The 25,167-nt window shown below is 41.3% G+C and overlaps 1 protein-coding gene across 1 annotated transcript in view; it reads right to left on the reverse strand.

Annotated features, from left to right (window-relative positions):
- The window catches only part of GCH1 (GTP cyclohydrolase 1), a 45,660-nt gene extending 21,723 nt beyond the window's left edge, over positions 1–23,937 (reverse strand). Inside the window, exon 1 of the mRNA XM_080809319.1 lies at positions 23,439–23,937. Within this exon, the coding sequence (XP_080665445.1) occupies positions 23,439–23,778 (340 nt within the window). The 5' untranslated portion in view covers positions 23,779–23,937. The remainder of the gene's footprint in view (positions 1–23,438) is intronic.
- Between the last annotated feature and the right edge of the window lie 1,230 nt (positions 23,938–25,167).

Raw genomic sequence — 25,167 nt, forward strand, 5'->3', positions numbered from 1 at the left:
ATTCAAGACTCCAAGCTGTGTGATTTCAAGGATTTGGGGATACCCATCTACATAGTACGACGAGACGGAGCAGGAAGGCAACTCGCAGCAGTGTGCAGTGACCTACCATTATTTCCCCTCAGAAAGGCAGGCTGTGGAGTGAGTCACAGGGAAGAAGCGCAAACGTCCACCCACACAGCCTGACCTTTAGCAGCTCCGCTGCTACTAGAATAGAGGCTCACAGATATTGAGTCATCGTTTAACTACAGTTATCATCCCCTGAGTCAGGCTATTCCGAGATACATGTGGTGTGTAGTGGAAAAGTCCTTAGTGCGGTAAACGAAAGTGAACATGCAGGGTTTAGATAGCCACAGACAAACACCGCACTCCTGGTAGGAGAGGCTGATAAAATCAAGGGAAGAAAAGTTCTTTCTTTCTTTTTTTTTTTTTAAGATTTTATTTATTTATTTATTTATTTATTTGTCAGAGAGAGAGGGAGAACATGAGCAGGCAGAGCGGCAGGCAGAGGCAGAAAGAGAAGCAGGCTCCCCGCTGAGCAAGGAGCCCGATGCGGGACTCGATCCCAGGACCCTGGGATCATGACCTGAGCAGAAGGCAGCAGCTTAACCAACTGAGACACCCAGGCATCCCGAAAAGTTCATTCTTGAAGTAAATACTTCTCCACAATCAGCTTTCTATACTGAATACCCTGCCCTAAATTTCAGTCATAATTCTGAAAGAAGTCCCCGAGTGCTCCCCGAAGTATCCTGGATTTCTCTAAGATTTTAAAGTCATGCATAGCTTATTAAAATCTTTAGTCACCTAAGAAATGGTCCTGAAAAGAAAACAAAGTTCTTAAAGAACAAAAGAGAATTATCAAAAAGCAGCATTCATTTGTTTTCTCTGGCAGAGAACGAGGGCATCCCCATTTCTAAGCTCTGACAACAACCATATGGCCCTTGTTAAAATCTGGTCCTCAAGTTAGGCTAAGTTAACATCTGGGTCCATCACTAACCAGCTGTTGGACCCTCAGCAAAGTACTCCGTGCCTCAATCTTCTAAGCTGTAAAATGTACATGAAAATAGTGCCTACTTTTTTCAGGGGTATCCCGAGGATTAACTGAGATAACCCATATGTGTTTAGAAGTGTGCAGGTGGAGTGAGAGGTAGCTGTTGTTATTACTATTATTATAAGTAAGGTTGAGAAAGTCACTATGTGTCCCATGCACACGAACACACATCAGAATTTAAAAAGTAATAATTTTCTTCTAAGAGACAGACCACAGAAAAGGAAAACTATTAACTGCAGTGAGGAAACATGGCAAACACCACTTTATCCAAGTGATCCAGGTTAACTTCACCAGTAATAAGACATATCGATACCATGTAGCTCCTGGTATAATCCAATGAGAAATGCACATCACCTCTATGGTGTCCTTCCCCAAAGTATGTAACTGTAGTCTAATCACTAGACAAATTGAGGGACATTCTGCAAAATACTTCAAAAGGTACTCTTTTTTTTTTTTAAGATTTTATTTATTTGACAGAGATCACAAGCAGGCAGAGAGGCAGGCAGAGAGAGAGAGGGAAGCAGGCTCCCCGCTGAGCAGAGAACCTGATGCAGGGCTCGGTCCCAGGACCCTAGGATCATGACCTGAGCTAAAAACAGAGGCTTTAACCCACTGAGCCTCCCAGGCACCCCAACAGGTACTCTTTTAAAAAGACATGGAAAGATTGAAGAAGTGTCATGGATTAGAGGAGACCAAAGAAACATGAAAACTAAATGCAATGGAAAAACTAAGATCCACAGAAAGCCTGTAACTTAGTTAATAGTATTGTACCAATATTAATTTCTTAAGGGATGATAACTGTACCATGAGCCATATGAGACGTTAACATGGGAGGAAGCTGGGGCAAGGGCATATAGATGCTTTCTGTACTACCTTTGTAAGTATTCTATACATCTAATACTATTTCAAAGTAGTATTTCAAAATAAAAAAGTAAAAAAAAAAAAAAAGCAACAGGACAATGTCCATCAAGTGGAATATAAAAACAATAGAGCAATACCCAGCAATAAAATGGAACAGCTACTAATATCTGTACTAATATGGCTGAATCTCCAAAGAATTATACAACGTGGAAGAAGTCATACACATACATACAAAAAACTATGTATGAAAGTCTAGGAAAGAGAAGTATAAAGAGAGAGAGCAGACGGATGGCTTACCAGGGACCAGAGGGGTGGGAGATGGGAATGACTGCAAAAGGATGGAATGAAACTTTTTTGGGCTCTGGAAAGAGTCTATACCTTCAGGTGGTTGCGCAACCGCGTGCATTCGTCAAAATTCACATTGTACACAACAAGTTGGTGAATTTTACTGAATTTAAGGTAGCCCTTGATAGAGTTAGCTCTTTAAGATAATCTTAAAAGACTGTAGAATAACCTGAAACCTTTTGTGTAAAGAAAGTGGAAAGGGGGAGATATGAACATATATACGTTTACATGCTTATCTTAAAAAGAAACACTGGAAGAATAAATCAAAAAGCTAATAAAAATGATGAACCCAAAGGACAAAGAAAATAGGAGAGAAGAGATATGGATAGAAGGGAGATGTCTTTAAACATAATTTGTCACTCAGTTGACTTTGAAATCATGTAAATGTTTTACATACTGAAAATTAAATCAAAAGGAGGAAAAAAAAAACTAGTGACCCTCATATGTCTTAATGCTTTGTGTTAATGGAGCAATATAATGTTGCCTATATCCCATTTCATAAAAGTGAACCCAGACTATAAACTTGACCTAGCCAAATAATTTTTCTTCAATAATGAAGTTTCCCTGCTATATTTATTTATGTTTTGCTCCAACGTATCTGAAAGCTACCATCTGTGGCTAATAAGAACAAAACACTATCACAGATTGTTTTAATTTCCTGTCTGTTATCAGCAGCAAGAGGTAACCCTGGAAACAAGGATTTATGGCATTCTGTTTCCTACTGTTGGTCATAACCAACAAAGGAAACTGAAGGGGGCTCCAAAAGTTAAAGGTTTGTCGATTACAATGCCCCACAAAGAAAAATGTAAAAGTATACCTTTCTCATGTCATTAATGATTAAGCAATGTCAACAAATAGCCCTGCTGGACAGCCATCCCTTATGTCTTAAGTCCCTTCCTTAAAGTACATTAAGTCAGGTCCATAACAGGAGCCCAAGTTCCTACTGAAGCACCCTCTGAAGCAGGGTGCTGTTCAGACTCCCCCAGTGGGCTTGTTAAAACACAAATCACTGGACCCCAGTCACAAAGTTTCTAATTTTGTAGGTTTGGGTGGGACTGAGAATTGGCATTTCTAACAAGTTCCCAGAAGATGCTAACGCCCCTGCTCTGGGAACCATATTTTGAGAACCCCTGTATTAAGGTTCTAGTCCATGTTTTGCATTGCTACCAAAATCTTCACAACTTCAACATGCTCCTACTCAAACACAGTCATATAAAAAACATGGGCCTACTTCTGCAAGGGTAAAAGGAGGCAGAATCTCTTTCCTGGAAGATTCCCCACAAAAGAAAAAAGCTGGCTCACGGAATTTCTTTTGAATGAATGGTAATCGGAATTAACATAAACTAGGATGTTTGGTGATCAGCACTAAAAATTAGAGATCTCTGGGGTGCCTGGGTGGCTCAGTGGGTTAAAGCCTCTGCCTTCAGCTCAGGTCATGATCCCAGGGTCCTGGGATCGAGCACCGCATCGGGCTCTCTACTCAGCAGGGAGCCTGATTTCTCCTCTCTCGGCCTATCTCTCTGCCTACTTATGATCTCTGTCTGTCAAATAAATAAATAAAATCTTTAAAAAAAAATTAGAGATCTCTGAAGAAGCCAGAATTTCACATCCCATGCACCTTCCTGGAGAACAGTGTTAGCAGACAATGGAAGAAAGTGTGGAACACTGAATGTGCATCCATCCTAAGGGATAGCGAAGAGAATGTGTCTGCCTACCAATTTTAGAACTAAGAAGCAAAACACAGAGAGTGAGAGCTAAAAAGGCATAAAAAACCTCTTTGCTCCTGGCTGGAATTAAATCAACTCACGGGGCTAACAAAGACAAGCCTACCCTGACTTGGGGGAGAAAGGTCTGAATCACTGGCCCAAACCATCCAACATCAGAGCTGCCTCTACCAGCATACACCCCTTTCTTTCTCACCCCTCCTGGTACCACTGTCATGCATGTAATTTCTCCCAGCCTTGGAGGCAGGCATTGTAGCTTAAGGCTTTAAAGTTTCCACACAGTGCCCTATATGCCATGCACAGAATCAAGTTTAAACACAGAACTTCCACTTGATCTAGTTAATATGTCAGTCTTTGCAGTTTACTTCCTTAAGATAGATTTCAAAGAAAGGACTCCAAAGAAACTCTCATGGCCAAGGGCATAGAAGAATTATCATTGCAACATTATTGGTAAGAGCAAAATTAGGAATTTAAATGTGCATCAGAAGAACAATTACACAATTTGGGTAGAGTCATATAATAAAATATGACCCAACAGTGAAAGTAAGTGAATCAAAGCTGAATTATTTCCTGAAACAATGTTCAATGAAAAAAGCAAGTATTGGGGCACCTGGGTGGCTCAGAGGGTTAAGCCTCTGCCTTCAGCTCAGGTCATGATCTCAGGGTCCTGGGATGGAGCCCCACATTGGGCTCTCTGCTCAGTGGGGAGCCTGCTTCCCCCTCTCTCTCTGCCTGCTTGTGATCTCTCTCTGTCAAATAAATAAATAAAATCTTTTTAAAAAAGCAAGTATTAAAAGCAATAGCAGATATATATAGTATGATCCCTTTACATGAACTAGAAGCAAAATTACATGTTCTTTATGGACATATATATGAAACAAAAGTATAATAATAGACATGAGAGTAGAGGTCAAATTCAGGAGAGTGGTTAACTCTGTAGAGGAAGGGTAACAGGATTAGAAAGAGGTATCTATGAAACTCCATTTGTATTTTCAGAAGCAATTACAGCAAAATATTAAGAGTTGTTCAAACTAGATAAATGTTGGTTAAACAAATTCTTTGTACATTTCCTTGTATATTTCAGACCTTTCATTAATTTCAAAAAATTTTTATTGAGTTTTTCATGCATGTGCTGGTGTTTTGGTGTTTTTCCTGAAAAAAAGCAAGATACTGAGGTTACCTTTGCATAGAAGGTAATTGGCTAGAGGTCAATTACACAGGAAAGACAGAACCTGCTTCATGCAATGTAGCAAACTCCTTCAGAAACCTCCATAGATCACACTCCGCAATTAAAACAAAGGCTTCTGTTTGCCCTCATTGTGGTGATAAAACATTTTGTATTCTACCCCCTATTTGAAAAATTTGTCCTATATGCAAGTGTAAGTCACTATCTCAGCTTTCATGTCCATCATGATGGTACACCACTTATTAAGCACTTCCAACACTCACAGCTTCTTGCACTTAACAAGACAAAGCTAACATTTGTAAAACTTGGCCAAAATAAGCATGAATTCAAACATTCCACAGACTGATAGAATGGTGGAAACTAAGATGACTTTAGACAACCATTCACACCATCTGCTGGAGTAGACAGAGCTGTGGCACAGCTTTGATATGCTCCATGAACTTATTTCACAAACTGCAAGTTTGTCAGCAGGACAGATCTAATACATTGCAGAGAAAAGTAAAAACTGGTTATTTTGGAAATTTTCATTCCTGTCATCCCTGGCAGAGATAAATTCCCATGTTGCTTGTAAGCAATTAAAATACAGCAAAGGGGCGCCTGGCTGGCTCAGTCAGCCCAGCATGTGACTCCTGATCTCAGGATTGTTAAGTTCAAGCCCCACACTGGGTGTAGAGATTACTTAAAAATAAAATCTTAAAAAAAATAAAATTATAAAATAAAATATAGGGAAGACAACACAGATGGATCTTGATGGAATTATGCTAAGTGAAATAATTCAGAGAAAAACAAATATTGTATTATCTCACTTACACGTGGAATCTAAAAAAAGCTGAACTCTTACAAACAGAGTAGAACGGTGATTACAAGAGGCTGGGAGGGTGGGAGAAATGGGGAGATGTTGGCCAAAAAATACACACTTCTAGTTAAAGATGAATACATTGCTGGTTTTTTTTTTTTAACGCACACCTTTTTAAATATAGTTAACAATACTGTATTACATATTGAAAGTTGCTAAGAAAGTAAATTTAAATGCTTTCATCACAAAAAAGAAACAATAATTAGGTGATGGAGGTATCAGCTAACCTACAGTGGCAATTACATTGCAATATCAAGTGTATTTGATGTAAGTGTATCAAGTCAACTTGTTGTACACCTTAAACTCACACAATGTTGCTTGTCAATTATATCTCAATAAAACTGTTCAAAAAATGTAGCCAAGGATACTGAAATAAATGTACTGGCTGCCCTCAAAATATTACTAATATGTATGTTTTATTCAGCAAATAAAATACTAGAGAACTATTCCCATCCTCTTAGCTGGGCTTGTCATGAACACAGTGTTTGTTGTTGAGGGACATGTTTTCACATATGAAATTTTTTTTTTTAAAGATTTTATTTATTTATTTGACAGAGAGAGAGATCACAAGTAGGCAGAGCAGCAGACAGAGAGAGGGGGAAGCAGGCTCCCCACCGAGCAGGGAGCCCGATACGGGGCTCGATCCCAGGACCCTGGGATCATGACCTGAGCTGAAGGCAGAGGCTTTAACCCACTGAGCCACCCAGGCGCCCCTGAAATTATCTTTATTAAACAAAAGTTTCCCCTCATTACAACAGTACGGTTTGTTGTGGTTTATTTATAAGATACTGAAATGAGAAAATGGAAGTGCATACAATTTCTCTACCCAGACACCATTACTTAACTGGCTCTTTGAAAACCACACACACAGTGGTTCAAAAGTAGAATGGCTAATCAGAAGAAATGAATTTTAAAAGTCCAAAGATCCATGTTTTCATTTGAACTTTGTTCAGACAGTGACCTGAGCTACAGGCTCTTCACAGGTAAGAGGATGGTTTTAGAGAAGGAACTTAACAGGACTCCCAGGTTCCTTGCTTGCACAACTCTAGGGGTGTTAGAAATCAATGCCAAATTACAACACAATTATCTTCCCACCCCCACTGATCGGTCACCTTTTGAGATGGGCAAAGGCAATAGCTAGCAGCTTTCTGTACTGAGGTAGGGAAAAGCACCTGTTTTAAACTTCAGATTTTTTTTTTCATGGGTAAAACTGAAGGCTGCCAATTCTGTACATTATTAACTCTCAAAGTTATCCAAGCCTCCTAAGTATTCCCAATCTGGTCTCAGTTTACTACTCTGAAAATTTGTGGTAGACAAAAATGAGAACCTTAAAACGCTATCCAAGGAAAGAACGAAGAGTGTATTCAATGAGTCATTAAAAAAAACAAAAAGAGGCACACTTGCCAAATTTAGTTTTTTAATTGGATAATTTTATATATCTTTCACAATCCAGCTGTTAAACTGTAAATGGAATTTACAAAACAGATGGTGGTAACAAGGTCTGGTTCACAGCAGTTCTAAAGAAAGAACACACCAATCTGATAAACTATCCATTTGCTTCCGAAGCTTTTAATAGGCTCATCCCTTATCATCCTACATTCACTTATGCCATGAAATATCATACAGACGGATGTTATGGAACCATCTGTAATTTGTCTGACAAATAAATACCAGCAGGGTGTGCATCAATTAAACTGAAACTAACATATAGAATTGTTGAATCACTATATTGTACTCCTGAAACTAATGGAACACTATCTGTTAATTATATTTGAATTTTTGTAAAATAAGCCTCCCAAAATGGAGAGAATGCCTAGAAGCTAGACTACAGAAGCAATGGTTAAAAAAAAAAAAAAAAAGGCAATTTTTACTGAAAGGAAAAATTATGGGCCAGGGAAAAACATGTGACTATATTGAGCATAGAGATTTGATCCAGGCCTTAAGATGGATGGAAAGAAAGGAGGGTTTTCCAGAGGGTATAAGGAAGAGAGATACTGGGGCACCCTCAGTGGCTCAGTCGTTAAGTGTCTGCCTTTGGCTCAACTCATGAGCCAAAGGTCCTGGGATGGAGCCCCGCATAGGGCTCCCTGCTCAGCAAGACGCCTGCTTCTCCCTCCCCCACTCTTGTTCCCTCTCTTGCTGTCTCTCTGTCAAGTAAATAAATGAAATCTTTAAAAAAAAAAAAAAAAAAGGAAGAGAGATACTATAGGAAATAAAATACAGAAAAACAGGAAACAACAAAAAGTTAAGGACTGCCTGAGTGTCCAGAATTGGACAGAAATCAAATAACCTTCTATTTTAGAACATTTTTCAAATTAAAAATTACATTTTGCTCATGACTTCTTTCAAGTCCTGCTTTACTCTGCATTTGTCAAAAATAGTTATCATCCCCATTTTACAGATGAGCAAACTGACGCTGTATTTGGAAACATTACGTGCCGGCTAAAGAAGATCATACTTGTTAGTATAAGAGCTGGATTTTGACCCCATCTTCTGATTTCCACGGAACAGCCTGATCACCAGCCACCAGAAATCTGAACCTGGCCTACAAGAACAATAAACTCAAGGGGGAAAGCCCAGAGGCAAGAAATCAGGAGTCGCTGTAGTTCACAGTCAGCCACAAGGTAACAAGCCGAAAGCCAGTGACAGCAAAGGAAACAAAGGGAAGAAATCTGATGTTTTAAAATAGAAGTTGTATTCGTGATAAACACAGGGGTTGAAGGAGAGAAGCTATCCATCAGCCCAAGAGAGCAGACAGAAAGTGAGGCCTGATACCCAGAGGCTGCCAGAGCCCAGAGCTGGTGCACACTGTTTGCAAAAGACTGTTTTACCAGCTATTTATTTGGTTTGTATGAGGGAAAATTCAGTAATTTAATGCTACTTTGACCTTTACTTTTTGAAATGAAACTAGAACAGTTTCAGGGGAAAGGAGAATCCCATTAAATCTTCAAACTAATAAAAAGGCTTAAAAAAAAAGAAAAAGGAACATCTCTATAGAAGTTTATCCTAGGAAATCGGTAAAGAATCACTTTTCAAACTAACTACAGACTTTAAATCTTTAAGATCCAAATATATTATGTCTCCTGGTGTGATATGGTATGAAGAAAACAGCATTCTTGTTAAAAATGTTTTCCCTGAATGTAATCAAGTCTTTAGACCTAACTTCCAGTTCCAGGAATATGAGAGGTAGAGAAACAAGTTAAATGAAAACAAGAAGAAAACAATCACAAATCTCAAAGGTGGAATAGCTCATAGGACAACTTACAATCTCTGATAAGTCAGTGTCACAGGATAGAGGTAGGAAGAAATCTTCTAGGTTAAAACCTAACAATAAAAAAAATGAAAATAAAAAGTAAATTTTTAAAAAACTAACAATCAAATGCAAATGTATGGATCTTGAGGGGGTCCTAGTTTAAACAAATCATGAGTCAAAGACATTTGGGACAATTGGGGCGTAGAATTAGGTGTTAACTCTACTATTATGAATGTAGACTAGGTATTAAATGATATTAAGAAATTAATAGTTAATTTTAGTAAAGATAGTACAAGTGGTTAAGAAGAAAAACACTTTCTAGGGTGACATTTCACCTCTAAATAAATGTCTGACTTGTTCTCAGTAAAATAGACCATGTCAATAGGGCAAAACATTAATTTTGAATATAGGTAGTAAGTATGTTAGCTGTCCATACACAATTTTGTCCATTTTTGTGTGAGAAAATTTTATATAAAAAATGAAAAGTAGCGGGGCACCTGGGTGGCTCAGTTGGTTAAGTAGCCACCTTCGGCTCAGGTCACGATTCCAGGGTCCTGGGATCGAGCCCTGCATCGGACTCCCTGCTCAGCAGAGAGCCTGCTTCTCTCCCTCCCTCTGCTTGCCACTCTGCTTACTTGTGCTCTCTGTCAATAAATAAAATCTTTAAAAAAATAAAAAGTAAAAAAGTAAAAGTTAAATAAAATGTCACAGGACACCTGAGTGGCTCAGCTGGTTAAGCACCCGACACTCGGTTTCAGTGCAGGTCATGATCTCAGAGCAGTGAAATCGAGCCCCATTTTGGGTTCCATATTCAACATGGAGTCTGTGTGAGATTCTCTTGCTCTTCCTCCCCCACTGCCCCTCCCTCTGCTCCTACAAGTGTGCTCTCTGTCTCTGAAATAAATAAAATCTTTTAAAAAATTTTTTACAAAATAATAAAATGTCACAACCCTAGCAGAGAACATTGGTTTTCTTATTATTACTGTGCTAAAAGGCAATCCGACAATTCCACTTCTAATGGATAGGAAACCTTATTAACATACTAAACCTCAAGCACTAGTATGACTAGCAACTGTTTATTCTTCCTGAGGAAAAAGTCCTTAAATAAAGGCTTTGTCTCACCCATGGGGCTATAGATTGGAAGACCACAGGCCCTAAAGAGCATATAGATGAAGAACATTTTCAAAAATCTGCGTCACAAGAAGAAAAAGAGAGAGACGTGTTACCATAGAAACTATCTGTGTGGTTGAATGTTTCAAAGGAAAACAGCACCTTTAGTCATGAAAGAAGCCTGAGGTAGAACCTCACGTGTCAGCCGAAGGAAGTCATCAGAGTGAGCAATGAAACAATTCTGACAAACGTGCCTGTAGTACAGACACCTAGGTGTGACAATTCCACTCCTAGTCCAACTGCCCCTCCTGTAGACCAGATCCAGAAAGCCTTGAAAGGAACTTGTTAGGGCTTAAATTAGTTAGTGGGGATGCTGTGACTAGTCCAGACTAGTTGTTCTTCCCATTATACCAGGATGAACTTGTTGACACACTAAAATAGTTTAAGAAACACCAACTGGACCTCAGGATTCTATCAGTGAACAAAGTCTAACACACTAACTACAAAGCTGAAAGCACTCTCTTATAAAGCACTTCACTTCTAAACAGCCCCACCCTCTAAAAGCTCAGTTTATAGCAGTGGTGGAGGAATAGGAAGAAATGGATATTAAAATGAAAGGAAAAGGGGCGCCTGGGTGACTCAGTGGATTAAGCCGTTGCCTCCGGCTCAGGTCATGATCTCAGGGTCCTGGGATCGAGCCCCGCATCGGGCTCTCTGCTCAGCGGGGAGCCTGCTTCCCCTTCTCTCTCTGCCTGCCTCTCTGCCTACTTGTGATCTCTCTATCTGTCAAATAAATAAATAAAATAAAATAAAATAAAATAAAATAAAGGAAAGGAAAAAATAGTGTGGGATAAGCATGACTTATCTTGCTTATGCAGAGCAAGGGCTCTAACGGCTGGAGGCTGTAAGCTAATCACTCTGCTGCTGAAAGGCAAATTGTTTCTGGTGGCAATCAGTGGCACTTCCGTGGTTGCCTGTGCATTAGTGGAAAACACTTACATTTTGAAGGGGTAGTCAGCTCCTTGGCAAAGTCCTCACTCTCAGTTGAACTCCAGCACCTAACACCTTCATCTCTGCTCATGAACAGCTTACCATACAATAGGCATAATTACATTTTAATCTTTTTTAGTAGAGAATTTCCTTGTTTGGGACATTTGTCAATGGCCTCTGTTGAAATGGGTTCTGATTCCTACTTAGAAAAATAAATACTCATCGATGTACATAAAACATAGCATACCTCATAGAGAAGAGCCATATGTTCTGGCAAAGCTCTTCACTTGAAACAGCATTTGGACCAACTGGACCTCAAAAAAATTCAATGCAGAACTCAGCAACAGCCAATTTCCTCACCTAAATCTGGCTTCTTGTTCACAGAACTCTAGAGAAGCAATAGCTGTTGATAAATGGGTAGTGGGTGGGTCTCCTCATGGTTAGCAACCAAAATAAAAAAAAGACAGTGAAAACAATTTAGAGGAAGAGAACAGATCATAAGGGCCAAATATTTTGGAAAAACGAGCCTCACGTAGAATGTCTGCCTTGATCTCTACCTCCGGTGTGGAATGAGGCCGAGTGATTTTTCAAGACAGACTGTGCCCTAAACTAAAGGCCCTCATGAGAGGAGCAGTGATGGAACAGAAGGGGGAAAGAATGCAGTCAAGAGAATGGAACACAACAAAACCTCACAGCCATGGCGAGGAAAAACAAGAAAAAAATCAGGCAAGTATTTTCAGAAGGATGAGACCTGTTCAATTTTAGTAAAATTACAGTGGCACTAACAGCTAGGAAGTAAGTTGGGAAGTTAAGAAGTCACTGGACTTCTGGTGGGAGAGGACAAAGAGAGCAAGAGAAGATAAGACAGAGTCTAGAGATACTCAAGAAGCACAAGAGTCAGGACTTGGAGCACAAGTAAGCAAGGAGATTAACCAGAAGAATCACAGATAAAACCAACAACCAGATTGTAAAGACTAGACCAATAAACCAAATAGGCCAACTAGCAACACACATTCAGGTAAAGTTCATAGAAGGGCTGACTGGCCAGAAGGGATTTTTAAAACATCAGAGAAAGGAGCCCACGGATGCCTTCCATCCTGACCTTTAAAAAGTGGACAATAAATTGCTTTAAAAGTTTCATTTAATTTTAACTCTATGGTACCAATAACTATCAATACTAGTATATTGTTTTTAATCCAGAACACTTAGATGGTAGCCTTCTCTAAACCAGCATGGACAATTTCTGTTTAAACAACAAAAGTGGTGTCTACATGGCTCAGTCAGTTTAGCGTCTGCCTTCAGCTCAGGTCATGATCTGATGTGGGCTCCCTGCTCACTGGGGAGTTTGCTTCTTCCCTCTCCCTCTGCTCCTCCCCCTGCACCCCTCTCCCACCCCACCCCATGCTCTCTCACTCTTGCTTACTCTCTAATAGATAAATAAAAATCTTTGAAAATAAATAAATAAACGACAGCAGCAACAACAACAACAAAAACACTTGGGCGGACTAGCTGACTCAGTTGGAGCATACATCTCTTGATCTCAGGGCTGAGAATTCGAGCCCTGAGTTGGGTATAGAGAGGACTTAAAAAACAAAAATTTAAAAAAATTTTTTAAATCCTCAAAATGAATTTCCTTCTACTTTGAGCTCAGAAGTTACCACCTCCACAGTAATCTGCGGTTTCAAGTCTCTCCACCAGAAGCATCTGCCTCCCTTCTGACCACACAAAACTCCATATGCTCCTCTCCTCAGGAACTTACTGTTTGGTCCCTGCTATAGACCCTGCTTTCTCTTTGCTAGGATTCAGGAAGAAAAACAGAATTCGTACATATTATGATCCTCACATACTAAGTGGGTCTTCATATGAAAACACAGGAGCTTAAAAACTGAGGGGGCGGGGCGTCTGAGTGGCTCAGTGGGTTAAGCCTCTGCCTTCCGCTCAGGTCATGATCTCAGGGTCCTGGGATCAAGCCCCGCATTGGGCTCTCTGCTTGGCGGGGAGCCTGCTTCCTCCTCTCGCTCTGCCTACCTCTCTGCCTACTTGTGATCTCTACCTGTCAAATAAATAAATAAAGTCTTAAAAAAAAAATTGCCCCAGTTGTTATCCTCTTTAAAAAAAAACAACAACAAAACTGAGGGGGCATGATGTCGATTACAACATGAATGCTGTAGTCACAAACTACCTAGATGAGCCCAGGCAGAACAGGTATTTCCATACCACCCTTTACAAAAGGGGAAAAATGACAATTAAACTTTAGAAACATGCCAGTAATTACATGCATAGTTAAAAGAGAAAGTCACATTCAAACTCAGTCTCTTTCTACATGCAATAAAGATCACAACGAAGGGTGCCTGGGTGGCTCAGTTCCTTAAGCATCTGCCCTCAGCTCAGGTCATGATCCCGGAGTCCCGGAATCAAGTCCGGCATCCAGTTTCCCATTCAGTGGGAGAATCTTCAAAAGAAAAAAAAAGAAAATCACAATGAAGATCGAGCTCACAAATATATATATATATATATATATATATATATATATACACTATTTTTCTATAATTTCAGGGTAAACGTTTTTCAGTTATCAGGTTTTTCTTGTTAGCTAGCCCTTAGGAAAAGTTGTATTTGTTTTACTCCTAGATTTGAAACAACTTTGCCAAAATATTTTCATCTATTTGAAAATACATGCACATACCTCAAAAATCAAAAACCGGAAATAGTGAAAAGGATTGCTTCTATACTTATGTGCTATCGGCCCAGTTCATATTCTGATTAACATGTAATACCAATATAAGCAACATTTTACTGTCCCCCATGCCCCATTTTTCCTACAAAATATAACTCCTCTGAGTTAGCCATTCTAAAGGCCTAGACATTGAGGTTACTTCCACATTCAAGGCTATAGTGGCTAACTTTGAGCATACGTATTTAATGTGTCCAAGTATCTATCTAAGATAAATTCCTAGAGGCTGGATTTTCAAGTAGCATATATAACTCTGTATATGATAGATGTTGCCAAATTGTCCTCCATAAGGATAGTATCCTTTCAACAGTAATAGTTTTTGCCCTAGCACTTCAATAACATAATGCAGTATCAAATTTTTGGACTTTTGTCAATCTAACAAGGAAGAAATGTCTGTGTGCATTTCTCTTACTGAAAGTGAGGTCAAGCATCTTTCCAAGTGTTTAAGTCATTTTTATTTCCTGCCCCATGAGCTGTCTGCTTACAGGTCTTCTCGATTTTTCAGTTCTGTTTTTGACCTTTCACATTAATTTCTAGCCTCTCTTTTTATATTAGTTTGATTACCCTGTTGTCTCAAGAGGAGTTGTAAATATTTCTTCCCATTTTGTCATTTGACTTCATTCATGTTGGTATTTCATATGTGACAATTCATAGTTTTTATGTAGTTAAATTATTTTCTTTTATGGCTTCTAGATTAAGTCATAATAAGGTAGAGCTCTACTTTAGAATTAAAGAAATTAACAGTCATATTTTTAAGCTTTATTTTAAATACTTTTAAACTTACTAAATAGTTGCAAAGATAGTCTCAGACATTCTTCTATATCTTCTTTATAGAAATTCAGTCAATAAATTCAAAAGGAATTAAAGAACCAAACATCATTATTTTGCAAATTATAATTACTGGGTCTAGACAATCACCAATGGCTATTAAAAGTAGTAGGTGAAAGACTGGTGAGGCACTTTATAATGGATGAATAAGGCTGATAACACCTAACACTGATCAATTTTAATGTCACAAAAAGACAATTAGATATTTAGTTGCCTCCTGATGGAAGCATTTGCCACCATTTATAAATTATTCTTTACTAAATTTAAGAGTTATTTTTGGGTGGGAGCAGGGAGGCACACCTCTAAATCCACTAGTATTTAAGGAACATGTTAAACTAAATCATGAGGAAATAATGAGCAAAACCTAAAATGTGGAAAATTCTATAGGACAAATGACCCTGTTTCTTCAACAAATTATAGGGGATAAAAAGGAATAGCAAATTGTAACAAATTAAAAGAAACTTAAGGACATTAATCAAATACAATGTGTGAAGCTCGTTTGAATCTTTATCCAAAGAAACCAATTTGTAGGAGTGCCTGGGTGGCTCAGTAGGTTAAAGCCTCTGCCTTCGGCTCAGATCCTGATCCCAGGATCCTGGGATCGAGCCCCACATTGGGCTCTCTGCTTAGCAGGGAGCCTGCTTCCCTTCCTCTCTCTCTGCCTGCCTCTCTGCCTACCTGTGATCTCTCTCTGTCAAATAAATAAATAAAATCTTAAAAAAAAAAAAAAAACGGGGGCGCCTGGGTGGCTCAGTGGGTTAAAGCCTCTGCCTTCAGCTCAGGTTGTGATCCCAAGGTCCTGGGATCGAGTCCCACATCGGGCTCTCTGCTCAGCAGGGAGCCCGCTTCCCTTCCTCTCTCTCTCTGCCCACCTCTCTGCCTGCTTGTGATCTCTGCCTGTCAAATAAGTAAATAAAATCTTAAAAAAAAAACCCAATTTGTAAAGAGACACCTGTGGAAAAATCAGAGAAATGTAAATACTGGATAGATATTTGGAAACAAGGAATAACTGTTAATTTCAAGCATAATATTTTTAGGTCTTTTTATTTTAGATATAGTGAAGTATTTATCAATGAAATGACGTATTTGGGATTTATTTTAAAACAATTCAGTGAGGGAATGTGAGGCAGAAAAGTTGAAATAAGATAGATCTATGTTTATGCTAACGGTTGAGACTAGTAGGCACACAGCAGCTCATTATACTATGCTGTGTACATTTGAACATTTCTATCACAGCTTAAAAACTGATTGCAATCTTGACAGATTTTCTAGAGATCCTTCCCCATAATTTTTATGTGCCACGGAACAGACCAGTCACTTCAGTGATACCTTGAAATAATTAATATGTTGACTGACTCTAGGAGCTATCTCAAACAGGTGAGTTTCTGCATTGCAGACTGTCTGACTCTCCACACTTGTCTAAAGGATGACCTCTGGATTCAGGAGACCCAGCAGGAATAACTTGTGGCTTTTTTTCATAAAGACAAGTCCTCTGAATTTTTCTTCAGTGTATAAAACAAGTAGTATTTATTGAGCACCTACGCAGAGAGGATTGTGGTAGAAAAAAGATAAGAGTTAAGAAGGGGTCTTTGTCTTTATGAAATTAATTCAAACACATGCTGGGAAGTTTGCTAGGGATGCAACGTGGAGTACAAACAGTCCTTCTTCTCTAAAAGGGACTAAAAAACTGCCATTGAGGCTTATAATCAGACAAAATTCCAGTGAGTAAATGTCCTCTCAGCCTTGAGTATAAGAAATTTACCTCAGTTCAGACAATCTTTGATTAACCGAATCCAAATTATCCCCAGATCTAACTGCCATAGATTCAAAAGAGAATGTAGAACCACAGGGAATATATTCATTTATATAAACTGGAATTAGGAATGGTTTATATGATCCAGGATTCATAATCTAGCATTCATCAAAGATTAGATAGTTGCCCTCTCCTGGCAAATTTTAATACTGCAGTCTGACTCAGCCTAATATGGGACTCAAATTACAGGAGTATATTGCTAATGAGTCAGTGGGGGAAACCCAGCCATGGAAGAGTTTCAAGAGCTGAACAAAGAAAACAGCAGAGAAAATACAAAAAGGGAGAGGAGAAGGAGGGAATTTAAATAAATCAGCACAGTATTATGATTAAACAGAATGACAGAGAATATGACTCTCATTTTCTATCGTCCTCCCAGCACTATTGTCAAGATACGATCTTGGGCAGGTCCTCTCTGTGCCTCAGTTTTCTTATCTGTACAATGGGAATACATCACCTACCCTCTAGGGCTACTGTGAGGGCAACTGAGATGATATATGTAAAGAACTCAGCACCTAGTAAGTCATCAGTAGTATCTGTTTTTACTCACATGTCAGCTCAGGCATCCACACTCCTATCTCCCAGCACAGATAAATTCCTTTGTTAAGCGCTCTCATTGAGCTCTGTCCATTTTATCCTTAACATTTCTCAATCTGTAATCCCACACTCACTCATGTGATTTTGATGAATATCGGTCTTTGTCCAAAAGTCTGTAAATTCCATAACAGCAGAAACCATATCTGGCTTTACTCATCCTGTGTTCTAAGCATTCGGTGCAGGGCCTGGCACTCAATAAATTTGTTACATGAAACTGTAAAGTTGCCAGTCTTATGAAGAATAGTATTTAGCCCTGGTATAGGTATAAGGTGAATCGTATTCCCTCCCCAAAAAGATAAGTCGGAGCCCAAAACCCCAGTACCTCAGAATGTGACTTATTTGGAAATTGAGTAATGGCAGATGTAATTAACTATAGTAAGAAGGGACATAGTGGAGTACAATAGACTCAGTCCTATGTGACTGGTGTCTTTAAAAGAGGAAAATTTGAACACCAATAGAGACAGAAATTGGAATAATGCAAGCAAATGAACACTGAGGTTTGATACCTACCACCATGTTGGGAAAAGCAAAAAAAGGTCTCTGCACTACAATTGTCAGAGGGAGTATGGTTCCACCCACACCCTGCTTTCGGACTTCTAGCCTCTAGAACTGTGGGGCAATAGATACCTGTTGTTTAAACAGCCCAGTCTATGGTACTTTATACCAACCCAATGAAACTAAAACAGGTACCAAACTGATGGCTTTGTTTGGTATTCCGAAGTTATCTGTAGTGAATTTTTTTTCTCCCAGGCCAGAAAAATTGTTAATAGATAATATATTTTTAAAAGAAAACCTTAGGGGGCACCTGGGTGGTTCAGTCAGTAAAGTGTCTGACTCTTGGTTTCTGCTCAGGTCATGATCTCAAGGGTCATGAGATCAAGCCCCAAGATGGGCTATGTGCTCCGTGTGGAGTCTGCTTCAGATGCTCTCCCTCTGCCCCTCCCCCCACTCCCACTCTCTCTTTCTCTACAAAATAAATAAATAGATCTTTAAAAAATAATTTAAGGGGCGCCTGGGTGGCTCAGTAGGTTGAAGCCTCTGCCTTCGGCTCAGGTCATGGTCTCAGGGTCCTGGGATCGAGCCCCGCATCGGGCTCTCTGCTCGGCGGGGAACCTGCTTCCTCCTCTCTCTCTGCCTGCCTCTCTGCCTACTTGTAATCTCTATCAAATAAATAAATAAAATAAAAAAATAATTTAAAAATAAAAGAAACCATTAGGACAAGCTGTTTTCCTCCATTCTCAATGGCTTAACAGCTTTAATCAACTTTGACTATTCCTAAATTCTAGGCATGTACTTCAACAACTTCATTATTTTTTCTTCTTTATTCATAGTACACTTTCTAGCAGTAAATAGAACTAAGTCCTATAAAAGTATTCATTAGCAAAATGATTTAAAATAAAAATTACTAGTGAATCAAAATTTAGATGAACTACACACATCCAAAAATAGCACCTCTCCATGATGAGATTAACATTTCTTTAATATATTTAAAAACTTGGGACATAAACTCACATTTCACCCACAATATGGGAGGGATAGTAAATAATTTGATTCTTATCCCCATCCATACCTTATAAATTGTTACAATTTTTAGTTCATCATTGGTCTGATTTGGTAAATCACAAGGATTTGTGATTCAAAAAGAGAAAAAAACCTTTCATGAGTACTAGCACATTTCAGCATGAAGTTACTAAGACTCATTTTTGGATAAACAGAGTCTCTAATTGCTTTGTATTATCTTTCTTTCTTTCTTTTTGAGAATGAGAGAGTGCTCGCATGCAGTGGGGGTTGGGAGGGCACAGGGGGAGAGAGAGGATCTTAAGCAGGCTCCACACCCAGTGCAGAGCTCCACACAGGTGATCTCATAACCCTGAGATCATGACTTGAGCCAAAATCAAGGGTCAGAGCCTTGACCAACAGAACCACCAAGGTGCCCTGCCTTGTGTTATCTTTAAAGGATAAATACCATCTTGCAGTGAAAATTACTGAGGCAGGGCTCCTCAACCCTGGTGGGAAGACAGTCAAGAAGTCCATCACCTGTGGTACCTTCTCCTCATGCTCCACACATGCTCAAGTGCTTCCTAAAAACTGATTTATGAAAACTGTTTTGGCATCCTGGATAAGACAAGCTAAAACCTACATTAATTAGAAATACGACACAAGAGTTGTGTGTTCCTATAAACGCATAAAGAGGACAATTGATGAAAAAAAGTAGATGCCCTTAACATTTGGTAAATAATGCTCATTAAAAGGTTATTCCCATCTAAACCCAGGAGGGAACACGGAATGGGAAATGTCAGACACAGGGACAATAAGGCCAAGAACCTCAAAGAAAAGTAGACCCTCCAATTTATTTAAAGTTCTGAATAAGATATTGGAAATACAGGGAAGATTCCTTATTAGAAGGGAGACCTCATTGGAAGGCCTGGGTGCCTAAGTCAGTTAAGTATCCAACTCTTGATTTCGGCACAGGGCATGAGGTCAGGGTCCTGAGATCGAGCCATGTTGTGTTAGGTTCTGCGCTCAGTGGGGAGTCTGCTTCTCTCCTTCTCCCTCTGCCCCTCTCCAACCCCCTCTCTAAAATAAATAAACAAATCTTTTTTTTTTTAAAGGAGACCTCATCAAGGTAAAACTTAGAATATATAAGAGAACTATGATGTGTTAAATGGAAATAGGACAGCAACAGAGAAAGATGAGCTGGTCCAAGGATCACGATGTAGTGGCAGATTCAAAGGAGAGCCAGTTCCTGGGAGAGGGCACAGTGTCTCTTTCAGCATTTCTTCCTAACCCAGTGGTGAACGGTGACCAGAAGACTTGCACAACCCTGACATAGCCCCATCACTGGTGATCATAGATGTACCCATGGTAAGGTACACATTAGAAAGTAGATGAAAGGTACACTAGGCAAGGGTCATGCAAAGAAGGGGCAGTACAGGGAGAAATGACAAATTCCCCAGAATGCCAGAAGTTAGCATCAATCCACTAAGGAGGGAAGTAACAAAAAATTATTTAAGGAATGTAAAGCACCAATTTTATTTTCTATTTTACAACACTGAAGTCAACATCATTAACCATAAAAGATATGAAAGATACAGAGTATCTTGTTTACAAGTAAAGAAAAGTGAGAGTTTTAAAGCAGTTTGTTTCTTCCCAAAACAATTTATAGTGGTCACTAACTTATGCTCTCTAAAGAAATAAAAATTAGAGATTGTTCAGGATTGTTTTATTACTCTCTGCCATATTGTCTACAGATTTAAAATATCCTTCCTTCTCTCTCCCACCCAGGCTGGGCTAGGGTCTAGACCACCACCATTTGAGGTTTATTCCTTTAAATTCAGCACTGTCCTTGTTGTCCTCTCCTCTCTGTCTTCTAACTATGTGCCTCTAAGAAATGTATTAAGCCCTTAAGTATGAGCCCTTAGGTAGAGGCTTTCAAACTTTTTACCACAATCCACAGTTAATTATATTTACATCTGGAGCCAGTACACACACAAAACAAAACAAAACAACAACAACAACAAACCCTACAAAACTCACACAGAAGCTCCTCACAACTTGTAACCTTACTACATGAGATAAACTGAACTTTTCAATTCTACTCCACCTTTTTTTTTTTTTAAATGCTGCTAACCCAGCTGTTAGGTCATAGTTCAGTTTGAAATATTTAGAGATAAGGTACACTGACACATCAAAATAACAACATGAGAAAGTAGGTAAGAGTTCCACATTCAGGCTGTCTGAACTCAAATACCAGCCCTACCACTTGAAGCTGTTAACCTCTCTGCCTCAGTTTCCTTGCCATGGGGTTAAAAGAACAGTGTTTACCTCAAAACTAAGGATTAACCAAGACCTTTCCACATAAAGCAGATAAAACATAAAAAGTATTCAGTTAATGGCTAGTATAATTCTTAAATGGCCTGTGGACTCTTTTTATTGTGGTAAACTATACATAAAATTTATCATTAAAAAAATTCATTTTAGCCATTTTGAAGTATACAATCCAGTGGCATTTAATATACTCACAATGTTGTGCAAACACCACTATCACCACTCTCTAGTTCAGAACATTTTCACCACCCCAAAGGGAAACCCATGAAGCAGCCACTCCCCATTCTATCCTCCTCCCCAGGCCCTGGCAACCCCTGATCTGCTTTCTGTATTTAGGTCCATGCACTTTTGAAGTAATAAGTTAACAGGTGTAAAACCATTTTCTAAGGTAGATTGAAGTGTTCTTTGGATTCATTAGCCCTATGGCTCATAAGACAAACTTATGCTCACCATTTGTTTAAATAAACCTTGTGAACCACTTTAGGTAATTTTGTGACCTGCCTGAGAGTCAGAAATACCTCTCTCGCGGTACCTGGGTGGCTCAGTGGGTGAAGCCTCTGCCTTCAGCTCAGGTCATGATCTCAGGGTCCTGGGATCGAGCGCCACATTGGGCGCTCTGCTTAGCGGGGAGCCTGCTTCCCCCCCTCTCTCTGCCTGCTTCTCTGCCTACTTATGATCACTCTCTCTCTCTGTCAAATAAATAAATAAAATCTTTAAAAAGAAAAGAAAAGAAAAGAAATACCTCTCTCCCGTGAATTTGGGCAAGATTCCCAAAGTCTGACCCATGTTATGAAGGGGACTGAATTCAGTGTCCACAAGAGGCAGAATGAGTAAGTCCCTAAAAGAGGTTTCTTCATTACACTGTGGAATGTTACAAAATGATAGAATATTCACCAAATGAAGACTGTTTATTCTTCAGTCTTTGCAGTTTGAAATTCAGCTTTTCCGTCTCTGAACTGTTACCATCAAGAGGTAAAAAAGAGAACTTGGACACAGAACTAGGACTTTCTTGGCTTTAGTATGTAGTATTATTTCCTTTTGGGGCCCCACCCCTCTCACACTGATTTCCCACCCTTCCTCTGGGGTGTGGAAGACTGAGCAAAAATAACTTAGCTCTTCCCGGGATCTATAAGGGGAGTCACTGGATAGGCCATCAAGAAAATAACGGGGCAGGGAAGTTACCTTGCAAAGCAACACTGTTCTTTGAGACACGATGAAGGTAGAGGCTTCTTAGGCCAAATAACTAAATGTCACGAAGAGGCACCAAAGATTTAAACTGAAAAACAACATCCTTGGTCCCAGTTGCAGAAGTCAGAAGCTTTCGTTCTCTTTTTTTGGTAAAGAACAGCACCATTCACCCAGCAAATAGGCAGCGAAGTCCTCATTTTCCATTCTCCCTCCCCTATCCCCTACAGCTTTCCAACCTTCTGGGTGAAAGTCTGACCCGCCTCAGGCACGGATAACATTGGGCAAACCCAGCTTAGAAGTACTCCCATTCGGGGTCCTAGAGCCCAGCGAAACTTCCCAACTCCCAGGGAGTCACTTTATTGATTTTGAGCCTTTAGAATGGGGACGGGGGCTTCAAACAGCAAAATGTCACGCCTCAAACTCTGGGCAAGTCCATGCCCGGAGCTGGGCCAAATCCTGGGAAAGTCCTGTGGTGGGAGTTAACTTGCAGTGGACCAAAGAGAATTAGAACTATTCCCAAAACCCCGGTGCTCTAGCAAGTCAGTTGAGCGTGCGGGTCTCCGAGTTTGCCACAAAGAATAACCCCCGCGCTCCAAGCAGACCAAGCCAAAGCTTCACCCCAGACCTATCAAAAAATTAGACCTCGAGAAGAGGGACGATCTAGGAAGCCCTCCCTTCCACAAGCGCCAGGCGATCCTAATCCTGGCAAGTCTGGGTTCGGCACGTGCTTCAAGCATCCGGCCCTGGGCGCTCGGGCGACAGGGGATCCAGCCTCCCACCTGGCAGGTAGCTCAGTGACCGCGGTCCCCGCAACCCGAGGCTCAAGAACAGGGCTGCGCGCGGGACCGGGAGGACCCCGCAAGGACTGCTGAGCCGGACGCCGGGCACAGGGCCCTCGCCTGGGCGGGACAGCTGGGCCAGGGCCGAAGGTGGGGTTTGGAAGTGACAGCACTCTACCTTCTGCCAAGAGTGAGGCAACTCCGGAAACTTCCCTGAGCCGACGCGCGCCTCCCGCGGCCACCTACTCCGTGCCCGCAAGCCGGAGCAGCCCGCGCCCACGAGGCCGGCGGGCGCACTGACCTGAGATGGTCTCCTGGTAGCCCTTCGTGAAGAACTGCATGGCTGTGGCCGCCCTCCAGGGCGTCTTGAGCAGTCCCTGCCGCTGGGGGTCCTCGCCCAGCGAGCGCAGGATAGATGAGTAGGCGGCCGCCAGGTTGGGGAGGTTCAGTTCATTATCCTCCTCGCTGCGCGGCCGTTCGCCCTTCCAGCCGTCCGCCGGCTGGACGCTCTTGGTCTCCGGCCGCGGCGGCTTCTCGGCCGGCCCGCTCGGCCCGGGTAGCGGCGGCTCCCCCTCGGGGAACCCATTACTGCACCTGGCGCCCCGCGGCTTCGCGGGCGCCCGCACCGGACCCTTCTCCATGGACCCGCCCGCTGCCGCTCCGGAGGGACTCTGGGACGCTTCGGGGACTGACACTCTAGTGCGCCGGCGGCCGCAGGCAATAGGCTATGGCCAGGATCACCTGAGGAAAGTAGGCGACCGGCCAGGGACACGCTCCTCCGCCAGGGACAGTGGCAGGCTGGAGAGCGCGGCCGTGCCTCCTTTTTATCTGCGGGCGGCTCGGCCGGCGCCGCGGGGCGTTCCCATTGGCCGGAGCATCCGCGCGTCAGGCGCTCGCCCCGCCCCCTCGCCTGTCCTCCGCGGGGCTCCTCACAGGGGCGGCCCCGAGGGAGGGGCACGCGGGGGGAATGGACCCCGCGAGCTCCGGAAAGGCCCCCGCCGGGGGCGGTGAACCGGCCTCGCGGGGGACCCCTCCGGTGCCAGCCGGGAGGAAGGGGTGGACCACTCGGGCTGTTGCAACGTGAACCGAATCCGAAAGGAGGCCGGCGTCGGGTGCAGGAACCTTGGCGAGGGGGGGGTGGGGGGGCATGCTCTGCGCGAACGGTCAGCCCTCTCTTGGGCGAAGAAAACGCTGCTTCAGAAGTGCTCTGGTCCTCTCGCTCTGCAAAAGATGACCCAACAGGTGGTCTCGAGGGGAAAAGACTGTGGGTAAGGAAACCAACTCTTAACGCTTTGGGGGCAAGAGAATAATACGACACGAAACTCCTGCGTTGGTTGGTTAAAAATTGTCCCACGCACGTGCCACCTACGAGAACCCTCTCGCTGCTCCGAGGGAGAGTGGTACACCAAGTGGTCCTCGCGTGAGTCTCTGTATCTAGGACAATGGTGTTTGTGAGGGCCTGGAGAAAAAATGATTTACAAGAGAAGAAAAGTTAGGAGTTTGATTAAAAACCCATTTGTGCTCTGGGGAAATTTGGTACTGATCCGTTTTAGAGTGACGTGCTAAGCTCGCTCCTTTCCCCTAATGTTGGTACAAATTGTGAAACGTTATTGATCAGCTGGATTTGTAACCAGGGACATCTGCTTTGACTGTTTTCCTTAAGATTAAAAAAATGGGATTTTTTTAATTGGCTGTTTTCCTCACTTGAATTATTTCATAATGCCAAAGGTAAGTTTTAAAACACGAATCAAATTAATAACGTATGATTTGCTGCAGAGGGTTTCTAATGCTGATTTTCTGATAAATATTACAGATATTAAAAAGCTTCAGATCAGACAAACCAGGAGAGAAGCCCCTGAAATCATTCCATACGAATCTGTGGCTCAGTCATTGTAATTACTAATTAGTATTTATTGGATATCTGCTCCAGACATAGCCCTGTTCTAAGCATCAAGGAAAGAAATAAGGAAATTCCTTGGCCACCTTGGCACCTTTAGTCTAAAATAGCAGTGTTCCCGGAGCCTGGGTGG

The sequence above is a fragment of the Martes martes genome (assembly GCF_963455335.1).
Source record: "Martes martes genome assembly, chromosome: 7".
In the NCBI taxonomy this organism is placed as follows: Eukaryota; Metazoa; Chordata; class Mammalia; order Carnivora; family Mustelidae; genus Martes; species Martes martes.